Consider the following 24,836-nt stretch of genomic DNA (forward strand, 5'->3'; position numbering starts at 1 on the left):
GGGTTTTTTTTAATTGAAGCCCTTTAGACAGCAGAATTGCTGGGGTTAGAGGCAGAATCTGCAGCACCCAGCGTGACACCTGTGCCTCTGCCTGCAGATGAGAGTGCACAGAGGTGGGCTGTGGGTGAAGATTTGGTGTCTGTAACAGAGATACCAATATACAAATGAGCTCTGGAAATATAACGTCTGCGGGGTCCCTGTGCGACTGCTGTGGTAGCAGCAATATGCCAATGTGACATTCTGGAGTATGCAATTTCTGTCTGCCCCAAAGTGATAATTTCCTTCATTTCATCAGGTGCTTTTAGATTTCAAGGACTTGAAAACTATGATCCAGTTCATCAGTGGAAGTGTAGGTAATTATAGGAGGATTTTTTCATATCTGGTTGTTCAGGCCAAATGAACTGACACCTTACTGGACACAAAAATGAAACACAGGTTGTGTCTCTTAGCTTCCGTGGTTTTGGGCAAAAGTAAACATTGTCCCAAGTGTCTCCCTTGTAACATTGTGATTTACACATGCCATGGGTGCCAATTTAGAAAAACCCGAATCTAAAACAAATGTATCAATTGCTCAGCACCAGCCTATAGGTGACAGGAGAAGTTTTAATTAAATTTTTGACATTTCCTTATCTCACTTGTTTTTTTCTTCTAAAATCTGTAATTGTGTCTCTCCAGCCTTGTATTATGTCTCCGAGACTCATACTATTATTGTGTGACACTTTTTGATAGATTTCTTAGTAAAAAATTCATTATTTGACAACATTGTAAAAAGACTTGTATAATTTTACTGCAGTTCTTAGTGTTTTCTTTCTTCTACATTTTACATAAAATTTAGTATTTCTAAAATCAATAAATGTTTCATTCATCAGTTGATGTTCTATTCTTTATCCTAGAAGTTTTTTTCCATTGCTGTAAATGTTGGACTTGTGTGATGAATGGTAGATGTACCTTCTGTTAATACATAATTCAGACACTGTTCCATTTGGAATCACACTGGAATGAAGGCATTGATAATTTCCAAGTAAATGAGTGGGTGGAAATCAGACAGCTTATTTATTTTTAGGCGTTTAGCTTGTCAGCTTTTGTGAATGTTTGTGTTCACTCACATTCTTGCCGTCTAACGTTGAATTTCCAGGGACCATCATATGTCTAGAACCATTTAACTTTGCCCATGCATATGAAATGTAACCCTGTGGTGGTTTTGGTTGAATTTCAAAACACAAAATGTAGCACAATAAGAGTCTTATGAGCGATCCGAGATCACTTCAGGTAGATGGAACAACTTCTAGTGCTTAATTTTTAACTGTCATTTACATTAACTCTGTGTTTTGAAGTGCAAGAAAAACTGACAGTGTTTAGTTCTATTGCTGTATTTGTTTTTCCAGATGTTGTAAAATTAAAAAAAAAAATACTAGTAAGAGTTATCCTGGTACTTTCTTATTAATAAAGCCACTATCTAGTAATGAAAACTATTTGCCTTAAGTTTTCTCAAAGTTCGTTCTTGTGTATAGAACAGCTATACTTAGATAAATGTATATGTATATAAAATCAAATTCTTAGCAATTTCCTGGTTTAGAGGATAAATAAAGCTCAGGCAAGGTAGCATTCTCTAGCTGCATTGATGAATATGCCTGCTCTCTTGGAGATCTTAAATGTACTCTTGGAACAAAAATCCTTATAATAAAATAAACTGTCATTTCTATGTTGCCTAGGGTAAACTGATATTTTTTATACCTCTGGACACTTCCCTCATGTAGAAAGCCTTCACATCCATGTGTACTTTTATTGGAGCTCCTTTCTCTAGAAATGTGTAGATTCCTTTCAGAGTGGAAGTTCTAATGTTTTTTCTAAAATTTCAAGTGAAAATTTATTCACCTATAGCAGAAATGCAATTTTAGTGTTTTTTTGTAAATGGGTGAAACTACTCAGGAGAAATCTCGTGTAGCCTATTTTACCTAACAATGGTTAAATTTTGTTATTTATTGGATAAAGAGGTATACAATTTTTTTCACTTCATGTATTATTGTCCTGAGAGACTGCTAACTTAGAAGTTGAATTGATAATGTTAGAGCATGAGCACAGTGTGAGTAATAAGGTTTCAGACATCTGTTCTCTAGTAGTTTTTTAATTTTAGTAGAAGTCACTTTCTTAGCTCTGTTGCTCTTTAATCCTGTTCTTCAGATGTGTCTTATCTATTACGTGCACATTCAAACGCCATTACGATCTGAAAATCTCAATTTTTTTTCTCCCTTTGCCCACAGATATGCGTGATAAAATGAGGAAATGGAGGGAAGAAAACTACCGAAACAGTGAACAGATAGTGGATGTTGGGGAAGAGTTAATTAATGAATATGCATCTAAACTTGGAGATGACAGTAAGTAAGCAATCACTATTTTAAAAGTTCCCTTGTCTGTTTTGGTTTTGTTTTTTCAGTCTGTATTTTAGTTAACAGCCTTTATATTGTCTTCTAGTATGTGCTGATGTTGATGAAGTATGTATTGCTTTCTTAGTCTAATAGGTTTCCAGAATTCCAAGAGCTTACTTCTTTCCCATATGTGGGCTGCAGTGAAAACAGCCTTAAAAATTACATGATAGAACTGTTAGCTTGCTATATTAGTATTTAGACATCAATGTGAAAACTTCATTTGAAACTGTTACAGAGATATTATTTGCATGATTTTCTGTTCTTCAACTCTGTGACAGAAATTGAAGCAAGTCCTCACAGGGATCTGTCTAGAACATGGCAGTTATGATTTTGGGAAAAATAGAGAATTAGAGCTTTTTTGCTTTTCAAGATGTCAAAAAGTACTTTGTTAAGCAATTTAGCACTGAAAGTGCTAAATTGCTTAAATAAGTTGTTGATTAATTCAGCAGTTTCTTAATTTGTTCGTGTTTCAGCCATGATTAGTGGGAGTAGAAGGGGGAAAATATACAGACAGAATTAATGAATCCTGTTTACATGATAGGTGCTTCCTACTATCTTAAACAAACCCCAAACCAATTATCTGCATTTACTGTCTCTTTGTGTCCAGTTTGGATAATTTATGAACAGGTGATGATTGCTGCCCTGGACTGCAGTCGAGATGATTTGGCATTGGTAAGTTTTCAAGCTGACTTTCCTTTCACACTGTTGTGTATTCATCCTGGGTGTCTCTTCCAGATAGTTTTTTGGACGTTACAACATATTCTGAACTCCATAGCTGGAACTGGTAGAAAGAATATCTATCAAGAAATGCAGAGCTATGAAGAAACTGCCACCACTTACCTCCTCTAAGGCATAACTTTTGTTTAGACAGATCACATCTCTTCCAATAGCCATGAAAATATTTACAGCTACTCTGGTATGGGCTAAAGGTCAAGAATAATATTGAAGTTGCCATATTGTACAGAGAGTGTTTGTTTATTGAAATCCTCTCAAATTATATTGGTTTTCTGAATATTTTGAGGTAAAATGACCCATCTTACATATATTATATATCCTGTTGGCTACCCTGAAAGAAAGTCCCTGACATGTTGGAGCAGGTCTTCAAGATTAATAAGGAGCTGGACTGCATGGTGTGTAATGAAAGGCTGGGAGATCTGTATTAAATCTTAGGAAAGCCAAGAAGGGATTTTTGAATACTGATGGGAAGGAAGGTATAAAGAAGTTAGGCACATATTTTCATAGGTGTGAAACAAAAGACAAATGTGGGACATAAGCTGTAACAAAGGCAATTCCACTTATATATTATGAAAAATTTAGTGAATGCTTTATGAAAAATAGCACATTGAAGCTGTGGAATCTCCTTTGGTAATGCTTAAACATAGATTGGGGTATGGCTCTGCACACCCTTGGAAACTGGCTCTGTTTTGAGTGGGAATTTGGGGCAGGTGACCTCCAAAAGTCCATTGCAATGAAAGTTATTTGGTGGTTGTTGATAAAAATATTGTTAATGGATATTTGAGTCAATTTGTATGCAAATTTATTTGAATGATATAAATAACAATTGAGATAGAATTAACTTATTTGAACTGTAACCTGGTTGTTAAATTGAAAACAAAAAAAGCCACTGAAACAAACAAACGAAACAACTGAGTCAGTTTAGCTGATCCTTTAAAGCCAAAATCAGAAGAAAACAAAGGCTTACCTTGTGCCCTGAAAGCCATCAGACTTGAGCTTGCTCTAAGTAAAAAGCCATTTTCAGGGCTCCAGGTCTTTCACTGCAACTGTTCTTCCAGTGCCTTGTTCTCTGTCAGATGACAAAATACCTCATAAAATCTTTGAGGTTTGTGTGATGTCATTTGGGTAAAACTTAATGCAAGGGGGGTGAAGGGAGGCAGAACTAGACAGGGTTATCTGGCCATATATATATATACACATATATCTTGAAATGGAATATACTGGAAAATGTAGTACAAGACTTTGAACTTGTGAACCCACTGAACTTCCCTCTCTTTTGTCCCTCAGAAGAAAGTACTGTTGTAGTATAGCTGTTTGTTTAAACAAAAACAAATAGGCTTACTGTTTAAATAAATACATTTCTGTGTCCTGATTTATATGTAAAATAGATTTGGTCTTTATTTTCAGGGTCTTTTAAAGAAGACTTTCACAAAATTGTTGGCAGAGCCAGTGTTGAAAGATCAGTTGTGAAACGTTCTTTATTTTTACTAACCCTGGCAGGGAGTTTAGATTTCAGTGCCTGTGCCCTTTAAGGAATATTGCTTGAGATGAGAGAATGCAGCATTTTGTATACAGCTTGGAAATAAGATTAAAAGCACAGGTGGAAACTTAGAGGGATTTAATTTTTTAAAAATTTTATTTATTTATTATAAATAAGTAGTTAGTTTGAACAGGTTAATGTCATCTGTGGCATTTTACTAGAGCTGTAGCTCCAAAGTAGACGAACAGCTTTGGCTCTTCTGTTTTTTTAGCAGTGAGATTTTGACAGCTGGGATGCATTTTGCTTGTGGGGGGGATAGACATCATCTACTCCAAATGAGAAGCTGAGGTAGTTTTCAGAGTAATTTCTCTGACTTTCGTCTTTTCTTTTGCTTTCCTTAATTATTACTTTGTCCTTTCTGTCCTGCACCAAAAACCCATGTGTAATGCATGCCCCTGCTGCAGCCAGCCAGTTGGTTCACACAGGTGGTTTAGTGCAATCACGTATTGTTGGCAGCACTTGCATTATCAGTGTTCTACCTGCTGAAGTCCAGGTTTACATTTCTCTGCCTTTGTCTGATGTTTAAAAAGTCAGAAGGCAAATGAAGTGCGAGTTGAAGTTTCACATGCAAATTGTCTTTGCCATTGTAACAGAAAATTCTGAGACAATGTCACACGTACATTACTTGTGACATGGTGCAAAACCAGTCCTCAATAAAATAAATTATTATGGGTATTACAAGTCCCATTTTAAAAAGAGGACATTCAGTGCTGCTGAGTCCAGAACATTTTGAAGATATAGCTGGTATAGTTTATTAATGTGCTTTTGGTTTTATCAGTGTTACAGTGAGTTGTTCATGACTTTCCTACGACTTTTCCTGTCACTTTACTGTGTCTGATAGCTTAATCTACAGGAGTTTATTTTGGCCCCTGGACTGTTCTGTTTGGTTCAGTAATGGTTGTGTAGTGAGATCTAATGTGAACAATTCTCTTCTTGCATTAATCCTCCACTTGAGCACTACTTTGATATTGTCAATGAGGATTTTTTAGTTTTAAAGTTCATCTACAGATTGTGGACTTTAGTGTTGTAAATACTACATTTTTTTTATTTGTACTGTTATTTTTGAGAAAAATAGTACGTGTGTTTATAAAAATCACAATCCTTCAGGGTTCTCTGATCACTAGACCACATGATGGATTTATTGTATGCAAAAGTTCTTTTCAAAGTCTACAAGGTTATCTGGGTTCTACTTTTTCTGGAGTTTTATGTCTCTTTAGAGACATAAAACTTTTTCCTGTCTCTTTAGAATGGTCAGAGATTAGTTCAGTCACCACGTAACATGCTGCTAAGTGCATGTAGTTTTTTATGACTAGAGCAACAGCAGTTCTCCTAGACATCACTCAAAGTGCCAGTAAGCAATTTCTGTGCTAAACCTGAGCCTTTCTATGTGAAATTGCACTGTAAGGATCTTGGTTCATTGCAAATTAAGTTGATTGTGATGAAAATAGTCTGTTCTTGCTTGAGGCTAAGCATCACAACTTTGGTCACTGTTGCTTTTCTCTGTTCTATTTCTTAGCATCTGGGAGGGATGTGAATATTCCTCTTGGATGTGCTTTAGCAACCTGTTTATCTACAGAAACAAAGAGGGATCCTACTAATTGTTACTGATTTGTACTTTGTCCTTTGACCAGTGGATTTGATGAGATGAAACAGATTATGTAGATAGGCCTCTGCTAGAACCTTATGTCTGAAGAACAAGTTTCTAAGTTGAGTTGCACAAATAAGTGCCTGGAAGAGGATTCAGTGTGAAGCTTTTCATGTGATGCACACCACTGGTCTGTTTTGAGAGCCTATAGACTGTCCTGCCTCCCACTGTCATGAGTCAGCTAGGAACTTCACAATGCTACTTAGCCACATCCATGATATGGTTATGAGTTAGCTTGCTGTGGGGAAGTTGTGACTCAGTCCCTCTTCCAAATGTCCTCTGCTAATCCAGAAAAATCTGCCTATGATGAATTCTTTTTATCCAACCCAGGTGTCTCATTGATTTCAGGAGTTAAAAATTATGCCTCTTCTGCCAGCAGGCTGTACCCAAGCCAGTGGCAAACATTTTCTTTGGATTACAAAGTTTTATTTTAAAAATAAACACAGAGCATTGTATTAGCATAGTTTGTTCCATTGTGAAATATCCATTTATTGAAGAAGTATCACTTAAGCTTTCACTGTCTTTGTTTTTTTTTACTGCCTTGTGTTACTGTGGGGCAACTAAATAGAATTCAAGTTTTAATAGTGTCAAAGCTGTTTAAGTAGGTGATTGTAATTTTCTGGGCAAATAACTATTTCCAAGGGGGCCTGACAATCTAATGCCCTGTATGGAAGATACTTCTTAAAATCAGTCATCTTAACAGACAGAATTTCAGTTTCCAACCTTGTCAATGCCTTTTATTGCTTGTTTCAAAAATTGGTATTTACTTTTACTCGGAACTGGCATGTCAGGTAGTTGAATTATGAGTGAAGGCCTTTTTTTTCTGTTTTTTTCTTCTTCTAGCTTCTGTGAAGATAATTATATTCACAATAGTATTTTTGGTTCTTTGTATAGTTTTGTCTTCAGGAACTGAGACGGCAGTTTCCTGGGAGCCACAGAGTTAAACGATTAACTGGAATGAGATTTGAAGCCATGGAAAGGTAAAACCTGAATTTAAAAAAAATGTACTTTCTGTCTGAAAAAAATCTGTGCTCTTTCTTAAAAAAGCATTCAGCCATTGCAAAGTGGCAAAATAATGCTGGGCAGTTTCTTTATAGGAAATAACATTGTGCATGATCATATTAAGATTTTTAGACATCTGTATTGCATTTTTGCAGGTACTGTGTTTCATTTTTGCAATCTTCCCATCAGAGATCATAGATCAGAAGGATCTCTTACTTCACAGCATAAGCCATTATAAAGTAGAACACTGCAGAGTTTTTTGGCAAATTCTCTAAGGCCTAGGTTTCATCTCAGAGAGCTATGGCAGCATATGAAGACTAGTGCCAGCTGGTTTTTTGCTTTAATTGTTCTTCTGTACTCGTTATTACTCGTTATTACTTGTTTCTTGAGTGTAGGTAGATGAACTTAAAAATGATTAAATCTATAGAGTTTGTTATAGAAACAAATCAAAAAACAAATGGAATAGAATGGCTGAACATAAACATCAGGCTGACCTTTTTGAAATATCATGTCAAAGGGTTATAACATACTAAGTTCAACAGAAATTACTAAAATAATGAACAGATCAAAACTTTGCAATTTTCCAAATGAATGACCTCAGGACTTGAGGATTAACTTTATTGTGCACATTTCTCCTTGGATACATCTTTGTTGTCAACATTCTGTTCTATAGCACTTGTCTTGGGTGTTAGGAATGACACCTTCCAGTGCATTTGAATTATAGGAAATCTGTTCCATGCCACATTTTGCACAGAGTTGGTGAGTTTGGAGTCTTTGGGCCATCTTGATAAAAAGGAATTGGAAGTACAGCCTAAATGCTTTTTTAAAAGATACTTATTTAGCATATGTTCTTCATCCATTACATTTTTGCAAAATTAGATTTGAAAATGGTATTTGATATGAAGCACTGATAAGTGTCCATTGCTTGGATCAACGAGAATGAATAAATAGACTCCATTCACAGGAGCTGTCTCAGGGCAGCCAGATGCTCTGTTTCACACTCACTTTATATAAGATGCATATTTTTGAAGAATTTCCATTAAACTAAGCTCTCTTGTCTTCATTTTATATAGGGTAGGAAGACAGAGAATTACAGCAGCTTTTCCCCCTTCCCGAAACCTATTCAGAAGTACAATGGGTCATAATTCCCTTTAGGCTTATGTGTCTGCATTAGAGATGTTACTGAATGGGACCTGATCTTTGTGGGAGATAACTGCTGCACAAACATCATGTGTGGTTTCAGCAGTGAAGCACTATTGAGATCAGAGTATCAAGGAGCAGAGAAAATAACAAAACCCGAAGTTTCATGTCCGTAGGTTTTCTCTCAAAGTCAGAGCAGAAAGAGGCTTCAGCTTGGGGTTGTTTTGAACAGGAACCCATCTGCAGGTTCTCTAAGCCTTGCCCCAGCAGAGCCTGTCTGTTTTCCCCCAACTAAAAAAGAAATCCAGAAAGATTTAGGCTGCAGGCATCATGTTTCGCTTCAACTGAAGTGAACTACTTATTAAATTCCAAGTGACTGTAGGATCTAGGGACGATCCTGCTTTCCCAAACAGGAAAAGGAAACAGTGAAGAACATCCCCATAGACTGAGACATCCCTGTAGACACTTGCTCATAAAAAGAATAACTTTCTGGAACTTCACCATGTGAAGCTGGGATTATGGCCGTCAGATTCAGTCTTCTAAAATGCATTTGACAAAGCAGCAACTAACAGAGAGCACAAATACAGCATTTTACAGCATGTCTGCTCGGTTCTGTAGCAGTTGCCTTCTGCTCTTTCTGCTTTTGTGCTTCCTTTCACAGTAGTTCTTACACCTTAGAGTAGCTGGAGTGGACAGCTGAGCTATGCTAGTGTCAGCAGTGCTTAGGGAGCAGTGCAAGTATGTAAATGAGTGTCTGAGGTGATGTGTAAGGAATGTGGAGCATCAGAAGTCAATCAGTGGTATCTCTAACAAACTGCTTGTCAAACTACACATGAAGACACAATGTATGCCCTAGTTCTGTGGCAATAGCACAACAGCTGTGTAGTGAAATGTGGTTTGAGTTATTTCATTTGCTGGGGCCATGTACACAGCTGACTGAACACACAGAGCTGTTTCCCAGAAGGTTTGGAGTGCCCATAGCACCTGAAGTAACCTGTTTCAAGCACATTTCAGATAACAGAATTAATTGATAAACAAATAAAAAAAGTTGGAAATCGTGGAAGACATTTTCTGTAAAGATTGATATTATAATCTGTGGTAGACTCCTATAGGAATCTTTCCAGTTTCTGGTGTGCAGCTACTTATACTTTTTAAAGTCACAACAGAAGGAACTTTACATTAAGTTTTAAGTTACAACAGTGAAGTGGAATGTCATTATTTTGGATGGCTTTTCAAGTTTTGGAGTTTCTGTTTCTTGGGAGATGTGAAAAGGGGGAGTAGGGATGTGTTGGCTGAACCTATTGGGTAGACAAAGAGAACAGGCAGGAGAATGAGATACTGGGTGTAAAATATACAAGTTGCTGCTGAAATGGTATTTCATGAAGCAATTTCCATGTGTTTTTCTTAATTGGTGACAAAAAAGACTGCTGTTTATACTTACCACTCTCAGAGGAATTTTGTATAAATATAGTGTGCTTAGTATATGTATATTTCAGTATTAAAAAATGCAGGAGGGTTATTAGCTATTGCAATGAGAGTCAAAAAGTCAGAAGTTCTTAGCAGAAATAAATGTGAGTCATTTCTTTGTATAGGTATGATGATGCTATCCAGTTATATGACAGAATTTTACAAGAAGATTCAACTAATACAGTAAGTTTAAAAGATAATTCTAAACTGCACTGATGTGTTTGAAATTGTGACTGTATTTTCTGTTTCAGTGTGGAAAAATCTGTGTCTGTATTGCTGTATTTGTTTCCTTTAGTTTTCTGTTATAATAACCAATGTTACCATTTCATGATGGGAAGATGTAATGCAATACCTTCTTAAACACTGATTTTAGGAGGCAGATTATAACTACTGATCTTTCCAGAAGTCTTAGTAGTGTTTAGAGCTGGGCCTTTCAACTCTTTCATTTCCCAGAATACAGAGTATTTAAAAGACTAATATAGTCTGTCACATGTCTTCTGTGCTCCTAATGTGTAATCTTACTTAAGGATTAACTATTAATACACTCAGGTAGTGTTTGAATAGCAGTTATTTTGATTCATGTCTGAGCCATTTTACTAGCTCTTGAATCAAAATGCATAAAGCATGCCAATTGTATAAAACAAAATGTGAGACAGACTGTACTGTTCTTCTAAGCATTTTTTGAATACTGTTTGTAAAAGCCGCTGTGAGCTATTAGCTGCCAAAATGGAAGTCTAGAGAAACTTGTAGCAATATATTTTCATTGATATTTTTTCCTACAAGGATAAAACTTGATATATGAAGAAATGCTGGAGTTTCAGATTTTGTATAACATAGTTATTTATTGGAAAATCAAAAAATTATTAATCATTGAGGGTGTGTTACTTGACTTTGAGGAGCTGTCTATTGGGTGAACTTTGGTGTGAATGTAATACTTGGGCTATTTCAGATATTTTGACAATCTCACGTAAATCTTCCTAGGTGTGTGTTGAACCTATACCTTTCCTTGGTCAGTTTATTTGATGTGGTCTGCTGTTCAGGAGGGGAAAACCCACAGAAACATAGATAACTGGGATTAACTAGGGTATGCCAGAGCTGGATATTGATCATGTGCCATCCCTTAAACTTAGTAAACAATTAAAAAACCCCAGAAAACAAATTAAAAAGCAAGCAGCAACAGTAAAAAACACCCCAAACACCAGAAAGTTATTTTTGAGGCAACAAATGTGGAAACAATACCAAGCTAAGCACTTGGACAACAGTGGTAGGTTAAAGTCTGTCTGTTAGCAGTGCTAGAACTCACAGATTTTGTGCAAGGGTAAAAGGAACTATTTCAGTTCTTCACTCTTCTTTTTTACTCTCCCTGAAATAGTAGAAGCTTGAGCTCAAGAAGTTTTGAGCACAAGATGCATCAGTGTCCATAGTAAATGGTGGATTTTATCACTGCATGGCCCAAAGAGTTTGACACTAAATCTTCAGAGTCATGTTGGACCAATATGGAACCCATTTGCAGTGAAATGACAGAATGGGTCACCTTGGTACATGTTTTATGACCATTTGCTGACACCAGTGGAAAATGGAGCATCCTATTACAGTGACTTGCATGGACCACAGATCTTTGAAGTACATATTTTTGGCAGTTTTACTTTTTGCTCATCTCAACATAGTTAACGTCACCTGTGTGCTTTGTTGGATGGCATTACAAAACAAAATTATGTATTTAAATAAGTAAAATGCATGATTGTTTCTTTATTTGAATTTTTTCCATAAACAATTCATAAAGATCCCTAAACTTGTAATATTTAGAAGCATAAGTTGTAAATATTAGAACAGTTGTGTGGTTGAAGTTCTTAATTCTAATAATAGAATTGAAAAATGTTAAATGCAAGGGCCAGTTCCTTGCTATATAACTAGAATTGGTTGGGTAAGGCTTGCATGTCAAGAGTGAAAGTTAAGTAAAAAGTTTTGCTAAGTTGTCATGTGTATATTTCTTTGTGTCACTTACCTGTTAATTATTTCATGCACACATGTGGCTGCTATAGGAAAATAAATATTTCAAGATTTTAAAAAAGCAACTGTTGCTGAGTTTGTCTTGGCATTCACGTAACTTTATAGAAATTTCTTCTGGTCTGCTGACACATGGAGTTGCTTATATGCATTAAATGTTTTGGCAAGTGCTTTAAGTGAAACATAGACATTTGTTCACACAATTCATGTAAAAATCATAGCTTTCATTGACTGATCAAAAAGCAGCATGGAAAAAGATTTTTCCAAAAAATTACTTCTTTTAGACACATAGCAGAATTTTCCATTATAAAAAGTAAAATTTGAACTCAAATTATGTAATGGACATTTACACTTTCGTGTGAAGTTTTGTTGCTGAAATTACATTAACAGTAATTACTTAATTTCTTAGGGTAGAATTCAAAATAGTCTTTATTTTTTAAAATAGGATCATCTCTAAGTTTTATCTCACTCTGCGCTTACTTTCTGAAAAAGATGTCGCATTTGACAATGGAATAGTGTTAATGTCTCCTCAGATTTTGTTTCATTTTTCAAAGCATGTAGATGTTAAGTCATAGTCTCTTTTCTAAAGACTTTAATGAATGAAATGTGACTCTTGTGAAATGCATAGCTTGCATACATTTCAATAGGGTAAGGATTAGAACCTTTTCCATTCCTGTCTGTTTTGGTTGAAATGGTGGCATGTTAGAGGTCAAGCTGACAGATTCTTCTTATTAAGGCTGCATATTATTTTCTGTCATAGGGCTCTTTTATTAATTAAAACTTCATGTAGTGTCCAATTGAAAATGTTTATAGTGATGCTGAACAGTAACTGATTTGTTTGTAGATCTTCAGATAAAATGTTTATTCTGTTTCTCAGAACAAAATAAAAGGGAGTCATTGGTTTTTTTAGTAGTGTTGGTAGAAAGGTTTTGTTTGTTTGTTTTTGCTCTTTATGTATTTCACTGAGAAATCCTTATCCTGCTCTGCTTTGGAGGAAAACCTTTAGTTAGCTAAATATTTTTTATCAGTCAGGCTCTTCTTGAGGTGGTCTGTTCAGCAGAACAGAGAAGCCTGTTGTTAAGGAAATTGAGTTCCATGTATTCAAGTCTTAAATTGGTCTCTAACCCGCTCCACTGTCATCCTAGTGCACTTGCAGTTTCTCTTGGTTATTCAGCTCAACCATCAAGAAGATTACAGAGCATTTGGTCATTACCAGGGGAAAGTGAGATAAGGCACAAAGTTCTGCCGTAATTCTAATCCGTAGAATCTGGAGTCTTTATTAGGATAATTCTTCAGCTCTTTCTTGCCACTATTTCAGCTAAGCTTTTAATGCAAGACACTGCTTCCTTAGCATAGAACATGTGGATAATCTCATTACCATCGTGGGTTTAGTAATATAATTGTGTGAATGAAGAATTTAAATTTTTTCTAGTAAGACAGTGTTCTCATCAACTCTAATGTTTATAGGAGTGGGCAGGAAAAAGGGTATGCATATGGTCACATGAAGTTACCCTTTCTCTTATTACTTTGAGATTCTTTTTGTAGATGAGCTGGACATATTTCAGAAGAGGCAAAGGAGGTGGTTGAAGACCTCTGGGAATCCAGAATACTAGAAGGATTCAGAGCACTATCTCAGTACTTAGTATCATGTAAATAGGCAGCAGTTATATACCATGAATATCTGAGTTCATATCTTTCTGCATTAATTCCATCTAGTCTGCATAGGTAACCTTTCTTTCCCTACCTCCTTGTCTTCACTAAATAACATGAGAATAATGAGCACTGAATTTGAGCACTGGATTTCTGTTTATCATCTGAACTGTGATCATTCCTTAAAACTGCTGCAGTGGCTGTGAATTCATTTTTAACAGGGACCTCCTGTGAAGATCTTGCAGCTTTGTACATTTATCTACAGGATGCTCTGAGCTGCAAAAAGGAAAACTGCTCACCAAATGAAGCATCTACTAATGGGCAGAATTTTCTGAGGTGACATGTGTGTTTGCTTAAATATATTGGCCACACTGCCAGGAAAGACAGAACTAGACCTAAACATAGGTGTGTACAGTGATAGTTTTAAAGGGAGTTGAAAAAGATAGCTTGGCACTGACTGACACAGGGTGGAGTTGGTGAAAGTTGTGAAGTTGTTGCTGCTACTTCAGTTAGTCCCCAGTGAGAACTGCTGGGGAAGCTGGGAATGCACTATGTGGTCCTAAAAAAATGGGTTTTTTGCTTTTGGCAGAGCATCATTTACCATTGCAGGGTTTTTGTGCTTCTTGTTCAGTCATGATTGGTGAAGTGAGAGGGCAGAGTGCATTCCACCATTTGTCCCATGTTTTGTGTGCATAGCACTTTTAAATGTTGATGGAGATTTTGTCTCTGTGAAATTAAGTATTTGAGAACAGAAGAGCAGCTGTACTGCAGTTGTGGTAAAAGTCCATTTTACTTGTCCTGGGTCTGGCTTTCACTTACTGCAGATACCAGAAGTGTATACGAGCAGGGCAATGACAGTATGCTGTGGTCTGTTCTGCCGCTTTCTATTCATCTTCATGTTGCAGTTTTCCTGTGCCAGAAGTGTTGGCTCTGTTTTTAATAGCTCTTCATGAAATTTCTGCATAGACTTATTTTTAAACTTGCTGAAGTTTGCCATGCCTACATCTACAACATAATTGAGAAGTTAAATGTTGTAATTTTTTAATGGATTGTGCAGCTCTCCCATTTGTTTTTTTTTTCTGTTCCCACACCTTCAATCCAACAATTTTATTTAATGCCTCTGAATTTGTCTGTTACTGTCAGCAGTTGTTTTCCCTTTATTAATGCTCGTCACTATAGTGATCTTTTGCACTTTTCTTCCCTCTAAGCTAAGAAGTCCTAATGTGCAGTTGTTAGCATTCTGTGCCTTAAAACTCTGCTGCTGTTCTCTGTGTAATTTCTGTGTTTTTTCATATATTTGGGTGAGAAGTGAGAAGACTGAACAGCAGTCAGTACTAAAAATGCAGGAGCATTATGGACTTAAAAATCACAAAGTGATGCCATAGATGTGTCTCCTCTGATACTTGATGTGTCTCTTCTTTTCTGATAACTCCAATATCACAGTATTTTCAGTTTGGGTTTTTGGGGCAGGGTTTTTGAATTTTTTAAGATGGTTTCTGTACACTGAATTGATGTTTTATAGAACTGTTTATTGCAAGTCCAGTATCTCCCTCCTAGCCAGACGAATTCAGACAGTTTTTTGTGTACATTAAGTTAGTATTGTTTGTCCCTGTATGCAGCCATTTGTGTAGATTAAATTTCATGGGTCGTTTTATTGTGCTGGTAAAAGTATTCATTATGATTCGTTATTGTGAATGCTAATTTTTGGACTTGTCTTTTGTTCTTTATACTTAAATAAATCCTTATCAACATTTAACTTTACGTCACTATTAATTCCCGTGTTAGATCTCTTATCAAGAGTGCTGGGCAGTGGTTTTTAATACAGGTGATTCTGGGATTCTCAGTGCAGAGAACTCTTTTTCTCTATTTTATATCTTTTGACTTATTTATCCCTGTGAAGATGTTCTCTTGTTAGGCTCTGATGACTCTAGTTTCCTTCAGAGCTTTCAGCTTCCAAGGTGAGACATCTTGTTGAAATTATATTTTAAGTCAAAGATTACTTTTACATGGATCTTTATTCATCTACACTTAACGACTCCTTGAAGAACTCCACTAGATAGGGGAAGCCTTACTTTCCTCTGTGTAAACTGTTCTTACTTTTTTGTTGATATATAACATTTTTCATGTTTTCCAATTCCAGGCTGTAGTTTTCCAGCCTGTGAAGCTCCTACCAATTTTCTCTGTGCTGGTGTTAGACTTTATACGTTGTTTATGGGATACAAAAAGTTACGTTTTGCTTTGAGGTTATCCCTAAAAGGGCAGCTTTAACCCAGTAGTTCTGTGCCTGCATGGGTTTGCAAGATTTAACTGTATTGCATGACTAACTTTGAAAAAAGTCTGAATTCTGGTAGGAATAAATTTGTTATTGTGGTTGTTTTTGATTATGTGCTGGTTTTGATTATGTGCTTTTTTGACATCCGTGTAATTTTTTCCCTGTATCTCAGTTGTAGCTGTTTACACTTCTGTTTTGATTTGCATATTACAATTTGAGGGAAAATGTTTCAGTGGATCAAATTCTTAGATCAAATACACATTTTCTAAAATGTTAAAAGGAAACAAAACATTATTTTTAAGATGAAAAATATAATCTGTTAAATGCTGTAGTAGTTATACAGATAAGAAATTCTTTCTTTCATAGAGGTCTCAATCGCTGAAAATTCTCCTACTAATACTTTCTTTATGGCCATGAAATTCAGAGCAATGTTAGACTCTCTCTTGGTGTGTTTTACTAATGAAATGCAGAAATTGATAAATGTTCAAGTCCTCACTTCATTTTGAGTCTACCTAATGCTAATTAAAAAGAATCATGGCAAATGGAGGATTAGTTCTTATGCCAGATTGAGGATAACTAGTCTTTAAAAGAAATAACTGAGAAAGGTTCACTCCTTAATAAATTTGTACATACTGAAGTAGCTTACTCCATATGATACTGATTCTTTAAGTATTTCTTTAAGATGCATATATCTTTCCATAAAGAATTAGGGATTTGCAGAATTAGCCAGTAACTATTCTAGTGTTTTGCTTTAAACTCTGGAAAATTGAGGAGGAAATCTGTGTCGTAGTATCTGCGTGGTCAAATGCTGCAGATCTTGTTGCAGCGCTGGAGGTTTTGCCTTTTCCTTTTTACTTAAGGTGGAAGGAGAAAGAAGATTGAGTAAATTTTTGTGGAGGCTTGTTCTAGAAAGTCTTACTGTTGTGATGTGAAGAAATGAAATGTACCCCTTGAATGCTGTTTTCTAAATCTTTATCAATGTAATTGTTTGTGACTATTTTAGTAGACTTAGACTTCAAAATAATTTCAAGTCCCTGTATTTAAAAACTAATTTTTCAAGAATATTCTTGGTGGACTTGAAATTAATAATTGAACAAATTTATACTCTGCATTTTGCAGTTTTTTAGTATCTTGCAATAGGTCTGCTAAAAATGAGTTTGTGTTTTGAGATGTGATGTTTTTGGTAAAGAGGACCTTTAGCATAATGGAGCATGAAATAGTCTGGTTTTCTTTTATTAGCTGGTTGTAAGGCAGGTAAAAAATAGGAAATATGGTATAAATGCTAGGTAAAGCCTCTGAAGAATTGGTGTGAGTCTGGCTTTACTTAACAAATAACTATTTTTGTATGCTAAAGTGGTTATTAGTGTTGGCAGTGGTTCTGTGCAGTAAAGCATTTTGTTTAATTTGTATGGGAATAAAGAAAAATTGATGCTACGAGTGTAAGTTGCTATTAGTTATGTTGCTGTCCTCAGGATGCTCAGGAAACTGTGTGAGCTCCAGCTCACAGAACAGCACTTAAGCTGATTCACACAGTGAGCTCAGGAGCAATATAAATGAGAACAAGAATTAGAAGTTTACAGCACACAAATTGTGGTCCATGTTTTGTTTGTAATGCAGGCCTTTTTGTATATATTTTTCTTAACATACTGACTACTGGAATTATTGAATTTTATTTTTATTTAAAAACTGATAGACTTCATGATTGAAAGAAAAACTAGGAATAGGGAGTCAGACAGGAGAGTAGTTTGTGAATACCATTAAAAGCAATAGTAGTTTGTTTTCATGTCTTCATTTTTTCACCTACCATATCAATCCTGTGAATCACAGATCTACTGAAAACCTCTGTGCATATCTCTTGGCTTTATGACTTTATTCATGTGATGGAAAAAGTTAGAATCAGCATTAAAAAAACCTCTACATCCTCACTCAATTCTTTACAGTGCTTTTAAAAAGTCTCTCAGAAATTCTGTGCTACTAGACAACGTTTTGTTCTTTTTCAAGATGTTGGCACTGTTTGGAGTGGCTGAGCCTCTCTTTTGTAAACTTGGGAGTTCTCTGTAAAGAAACTTATCTCCCAGCATTTTGAGGGTGAAGAGAGTGCAGATTCCAAGCCCAGATGCTGCTATATTTTTGATGATAGGAAGGTAGACCAAAAAACGAAGTTTTAAAAGTTATAAAAGTGTAATTTTGAGGAAATTTCTTGGGATTTGGTGCAGCAGGGAGATTCTGTCGAATGTAAATGTAACTCATTCAATTCCTAAATACTACTGCCAGAATATGTTGTGTAATGCTTTTGTTCTTGTTATTTGATTGCATTAGATTACATGCTCACTATAGGTAAACATCAGTTTATGTTTGTGACTAGAAGTAGTTGTAGCTTTTCATAAATTAATGTCTTGAGGCTCCTGTGATTTATGTTACTTGTGAGTGCTGTGGTTAAGAAATAAAGCAGCTATGGAAAAAAAACTGTTTCCAGACTCTCTTGGAGGACTGACTTGGATACAGTTGAAGGAGTTGCATTAGAAACAGAGAAAAGAGTGACTTATGTAGACTGTTCCTGTTTGCCATTGCAAATTAAGTCTTCATATACTTTGATTGATTTTATATATTTAATAGATTATTTTAGTTCTAAGGGGTTTACTTTAATCAGGCTCTTAATTTCTTTAAATTTAGAAAATAACCGAGTTGTTAATCCAAGAGCTGCATTTAAAAAGCTGCATTTAAAAAGTCAATAGTCTGTTACCTGCAAAAATCCTTCTGTCTTCCTAGGCTGTAATTGCTTGATGCATTCCTTTGGCTGTGCACGTTGTTATCCCCACTTTTCCTCTTTTCATGTTTCAGGCTCAGTGGGCAGGTCACTGGGCTGTGTATAATGTCAGCTTTGGGTAGTGGGTTAACACTGCCCTGGTGTTCCCACCATAGAAGGGGGTGACCTGCTTTACAAAAGCTTTGAGAACTCCATAAAATGTGACAGCAAACAATGGTTTGGTTGAGGTTTTTTTCGTTGTTATTTTGTGGTGTTATTTTGTTTTGTTTGTTATAGCAGCATGATAAGCATGTGGGATTATTCTTTTTGAATTTAAAGAAAATAAGTTTAATTTTGCTGTTATCTTTAATTTTAGAAAAGCAAAAATAAAATACGGAGTGTGTTATTGTTACAGTAATAAATGTGTCAGCAGTTAAAATTTCGTGTTATGGCTTTTAGCCAGATGTCTCCCAGTAAAAGTAGAATGATGTATGTAACTTCACAGGTTGCAGTTTGACAAAGAAGCAGTGGAAACTACACTCGTTGTGTTCTAATTTGGCCTCTGATTAGTCTTCTCTCTGTCTGTGTCTTACATTTAGTCAGAAGGGTGAAATAATTTTTTTCCTCACTTGAGTTGTTTTCACTGAATTTCCATTGAATAAGTGTTTGTGAGGGAGATAAAGGGGATGAATTAAAAGGAGATTAATTAAATGTCTAAAGCATTTTTAGTTTTTCTGTTTTGGTGCTTGAACTAATTTACCACTCTCTTGTTTGGAAAGCAATTGATTTGTTCAAATGGATTAAAGGATAAAAAATTATTTAGGAGAGTAGTTATGTTTAAAGTGTTTTGTGAATACACAAGAACTCTTGTAGGGTATATGTGACTGTGAATTTAGAGTACATCATGAAGAAAGTGATTTCAGAGCTATCTGAAATTCAAAGATTTAAATTGTTCAATATTTTGTAGAAGAGTTGTCCTGTCAAGGCTTCTAAAATATGATTTCCAACTATATAAACTCTTTAGAAGATAAATGGAATGAGAGCTATGAAGGGGATAAACAGTGGGACTTAATTACCAGAGAAGTGTGCTTTATATTTTTTGTCTTTAATGTTATCTCATGGAGAAATTACAAACAAGAGATATGTGTGCGTGTTGATATCATGGACACCAGACTGTGTGTTGTCTCATGTCTGATCACAGTGGTTGTGGTCACCCAGGAGCACAGGGATTAGAGGCAAGGAAGGAGGCTGATGGCATTCCTTTTTTGAGTTATGTTCTGCTGGAATTGTGTTTTCCTTCCATTCGGTCAGATTTCTGATCTGATGACTTTTAGGCTGGCTGAGGTGTATTGTTTGCTCCCAGCTGGGAAGATTCCTTTGTTTTGAATCACACCTCAGGTGTATGTTGATATTCAGTTGGTTTGAGCACGGTGCTGGTAACATCAAGGTCGCAGGTTTGATCTCTGTAAGGACCATTGTTTTAAGAGTTGACTCAATAAGATCCTTGTGGGTCCTGAAAACTGTAACCAGCATCATTCAGAAGCTGGAATATTGGATTAAAATACAGAGTAATCAGCTATTACAGTCCTCTATAGCTTTCCTCCTTCTGGTCTCTGACAACTTTTCTGGACTTTAAATACATTTTAAATTTAGAAATTTATAAATACATAAATACATAAATAAATTTATAAATACATTTTAAATTTATATACAAATAAAATTTAAATACATTATAATTCTTATAACTCATTTTTATGTTTAAGTTGAAGTACATTTTCTACCCACATATCAAAGTACTGCTCAATTTTTGGCATTGAAATAGTGATTTTGTATTCCCTTTACATTGCAGAGCCTACTTTGGCCACCAAGAATGATGAGAGACTTTTTTAGGGAATTGGTGTGTATTTAGCATTAGTTAAAGGTGCCATTCAGCACTTCAACAAGAATATTTTATAAAGGCTGAAAGCCATTCTTATACAGAGATAACCAAGATGCAGCTGTGGGATTCTCTAGGACTCAGTCACCATTTCTCCTCTACAGTCATAGATCTTGTGAATGACAAGGTGGGGGTAGTTGGAATGGCTGAAGATTAGCATCCCCTGCTGTTTTGTAATTATCAGAATCTGGACAGTCATTTATTTGAATGAAATAATGCATACAGTTTGTGCCTCCAAAGAAAAGCATACATAATGTGATTGTAAGAAGAGGTTTTCAGTCTCTCAGTGGGATGTGATTGGGTATGTTTATAAACTTCAACCTAGCAGTGTCTCTGCAGTGGAATTCCACTGGTATTGAGATAATAATTTGCACAGTCAAATTGCTTTCCTTACAAAAACCCAGGGAATTATGAGGCCTAATCCTTTATTAATGTCAACCCATAGGCAGCAAGAAAGCGTAAGATTGCCATTCGAAAAGCCCAGGGGAAAAATCTCGAGGCCATCCGAGAGCTGAATGAGTATCTGGAACAGTGAGTGTCTTACAAGAATACGGATTGTGTTTTGCTATTCTGATAAATCTTTTTAATTAAAGTGGAATTTGCATTTAATTTACTCTTTTGCTTCAGTGCTAGTCATTTACAGAATTCCTGGCACATTCTCTCTTTTTTTCCTTTTTCCCCTCTCTTGTATTCTCTATACAGATTTGTTGGTGACCAAGAAGCTTGGCATGAACTTGCAGAACTTTACATCAATGAACACGAGTAAGTTGTTTGCTAAGTCTGCATAAAAAATGTTAATTTGAAACCCACTCTGTGTAAGTCAAAAACCACAGTAATTTTTTTTAAGGAGTAGTGTTACAAAGTATGCTGTCTCATTTCCAATATACTAGGCCTCAAATGGAAATAATTACCAAGCTTATTTGGCTACCAAATACTTTAAGAAGGCATTTGTTTTTCAAACAAAAAGAGTTTGTTTAATTACCTGTATGTTTTAATAGTTTTTAAAAATCTGATGTTTAGAAGAAGTGGTTTGAGTGCAGCAGAGAACACTTCCCATCATTTTTTGTTCAAGTTGTGTATTTTACTTGTTAGAGGTGTTAAATTCTCTACTTCTAAAATCAATTGATCACAGCAAGCGATATTCCAATTTTCTTTTAGCCTACCTCTCCCAGAACTTTTAGTAACCTTTAAAAAAAACCCCACAAAGCAAAACATGGATCCAGAGTTGGAGGCATCTGGTCGCCTGGGTACAAAACCCAATGCGATCAAGAATGCTGAATGTTGTAGTAACTGGCTTATTGGATATTTAATGTTTTTGTTAGCTTTTGTTATTGCTGTAGTGACAGGAGGAAATCCCAGTGTGAGAAGATTAGCACCAAAGCCTTAGTGCAAGTTTTCTAATATCACAGCATTAATTCAAACCTCCACCAAAAGGCGTATCTTTTCTTTCCCCTCTTTCTTTGGTTCTTCAAGCCAGCCTGAATTATATCACATTGTTTCCTTCTTTCCTTTTGAGAGGGTGGTAAAAGAATCAAATTGTCAAGAAAGAAATAGCCATTCTCACCGTGAGGAAAGAATTGTTCCCCAATCACCTCTCCTTGCACCCCATTCTCAAAGAAAATAGTTATTAAACTCTTTTAAATGATGACTTCAGGAATAAACTGGAATTTTGATACCCAGGCTTCCATTTGTTTAGGGAAATCTACCAGCCACTTTTCCAAGAAAATAGCTACTAAAAAAAAAAAAAAATTGGCTGGAAAGATATTTAAGCTTGTCAAATCTGTCAGTACGAAAGTGAGTGATAGAGTGGTTCAAACATACGTATTCCATTATTGGGTTGGGGTTTTTTTGCTATAATCTTTATTATGAAATTGTGCAATAAAACCCAAGAAAGAAATTGCTTTTGCTTGTATTTGTTTTGGTCTGTAATTCCAATAAAAAGCAATATGCAATACTTCAGTTCATGGAAAGAATTCACTGTCCTCACTGTACTTCCATAAGCATCATTATTATTATTTTGATAATGGGGAAAAATTGGGCTCTTGGCTAAAAGCAACTAAAAGTTAAGTTTTAAAAAAGAAGATAATTCATCAGTTTATATGTTTTATCAGGGTTACAAGTCACAGGGCTTGTGAAATCACCATTCTCATTTTTGTTCATAAACACATGTAGATATACAAGGTTTGCACAGTCCTCAGTTCTACCCTATTCTGCCATGAGGACTCTGGTTTCTGCTTTTGGAGAGTGAGGTGGCTGCCCTTTTATCTCCAGATTAATAAATTATACAGATACATGACAATCATAACATGCACCAAAGTAAACCACAACATATTTATTTTAGGATACAAGATTTTACAGGTAATATGGCTTAATATGGTCTCATAATTGCTAAATTGCTTTTACTGCGATATTAAATATATACCCACACTGTCATTATAAACCTTGTATCTCTGAATTTTGGAATCCTGTGACATAAACTGTGCAAGAGTGCTATCACATATCACTAAATGATGCAAATTCTGCAGACAGTTCTATTATTTGAAAGATTACAAAGCTAAGATTCTTCTCAATAAACCTGCATTTTGAGCTTGACTTCTTGATCCTTTCTGAAAGTTTCCACCAAGGAACTCAAAGACTAGCCTTTTCAAATGATAAGGATTTGCCCATTTTGAGAGGTCTGATGCTATTTTCATACATTGATTTGGACTGTTTGCATTTTAGAACTGTTCTTAGTATGTTGGTTTTTTGTCTCAATTCTGTGGTTGACTGTTGGCAGGTAAAGTTAATTGACAGTGTAAATGCTGTGATCAGTAGCTGAATTTATAAATCTTCAGATAGTTGAATTTTCTTAGGAAAAAAAGGAATTATTTTGTAGTTTCAGTTCAGTGTCTTACAGTACGTAATACTTGTTTTTACTCATCCCTCCTGCTGATGAAAAATGGCACTTATTAATAAGAGATTAGTATTAAATGCTTTTCATGAGCTGTTCCAGTTATACCTAGACCATTAGATTTTGGGTATTTTTCCCCTGTCTATAATATAAAAAAAGTAACTTGGTTCTGAACTTTATTTTAAAATGAACCATTTAAATTAATTGTGAATCATGTGATTTTATGGGGGAGGGGGAAGTGAGGCTTGTATTGTGCTGTAAAAAAACTGAAGCAAAGAGCTGTGTACTCGAGTTTCATTTTGTCACTGTTTTTTGTATTCCTCAGCTATGCAAAGGCAGCCTTCTGCTTAGAGGAGCTTATGATGACTAATCCACACAACCACTTATATTGTCAACAATATGCTGAAGTAGGTATTTCAGAAAAAAATCAATTATGTTTGATTACATTTTCTGTTTTTATGTTACTGAAGTGGTGAAAATGGTTTCTTTAATTTTTCCCTAGGAGATTTTAAGACTTCACAGAGAATGTTAACATCTCATAGAACTGATTATGTTCTGAAAACTGTGTTTTCATACTCAGTGACTCAGTCACAGTGTGACTAAGCTAAATATAAGAGTTAGGGGAGGAATTATTCAAGATAAAAGCTAATTTTAAATGAACTCTTCTTGTTGAAGTTTTTATGCACTTTTCAAATTAAGTTCCTGAGAAGCTAAACTTTTCTACAAGAATGCTGCCTAGAAGTTTAAAATGTATTGCCTGTTACTGTGGACTCAGATCTTGGAATCCACATACGAAATTCTGCTGAAGGAACACTGGTGGAAGAAAGGTGAATGCTAGAGGTAAAGTTAGGAGTTTTAGCTCAAGGTTTTAGCCATCTGAATTTGTCTTTTTTTTTCCAGATTATTTTTTTCCTAAATTATACTGTTAACTGCTTAGAATGGGTTTAATTTGTTTAGTTAACATGGGTAAAATTGGGTTGACATTAAAACTTGAAGGCCTGAGTAGCTTTCTCTTAGAAAGACTTTAAACATATCTTCTAGTATTTATCTCTTTTTGTTGGTCTAATATATAGAAAAATTAATAGAAAAATAATGGAGTAATCCTCTAAACTTTGTGTGCTATTTTGAATACATAATGAAAGACATTGTGTTGTTATGTGAGCTGTTTTCATGCATGCTGTGGGAACATAGTGTCAGTATGGATTTCTAGTAGTCAGAATTTGGATTTAAAGTTTGTGCTACTGTTCATAAGAGACAATCCCAAGGTTTCAGGTATTTATAGATGAAAAAGAATCACTTTTTAATCTTGTAGCAATGCATTAATGAAATTAATGCTGAGGTTTTTTCTCCTATAGTTAAATATTTTTAAATGTATCTGTT

The 24,836-nt window shown here is 35.4% G+C and overlaps 1 protein-coding gene across 1 annotated transcript in view; it reads left to right on the forward strand.

Moving 5' to 3' along the window:
• The first annotated feature begins 2,259 nt into the window (after window positions 1-2,259).
• EMC2 (ER membrane protein complex subunit 2) overlaps window positions 2,260-24,836 on the forward strand; it is a 30,147-nt gene continuing 7,570 nt past the window's right edge. Inside the window, exons 1-7 of the mRNA XM_041412949.1 lie at window positions 2,260-2,375; window positions 3,034-3,098; window positions 7,241-7,326; window positions 10,081-10,138; window positions 21,012-21,097; window positions 21,269-21,328; window positions 23,782-23,863. Of these exons, the coding sequence (XP_041268883.1) occupies window positions 2,264-2,375; window positions 3,034-3,098; window positions 7,241-7,326; window positions 10,081-10,138; window positions 21,012-21,097; window positions 21,269-21,328; window positions 23,782-23,863 (549 nt within the window). The 5' untranslated portion in view covers window positions 2,260-2,263. The remainder of the gene's footprint in view (window positions 2,376-3,033; window positions 3,099-7,240; window positions 7,327-10,080; window positions 10,139-21,011; window positions 21,098-21,268; window positions 21,329-23,781; window positions 23,864-24,836) is intronic.

This window comes from Onychostruthus taczanowskii, unplaced genomic scaffold, assembly GCF_017590055.1.
Source record: "Onychostruthus taczanowskii isolate IOZ18803 unplaced genomic scaffold, ASM1759005v1 scaffold4, whole genome shotgun sequence".
In the NCBI taxonomy this organism is placed as follows: Eukaryota; Metazoa; Chordata; class Aves; order Passeriformes; family Passeridae; genus Onychostruthus; species Onychostruthus taczanowskii.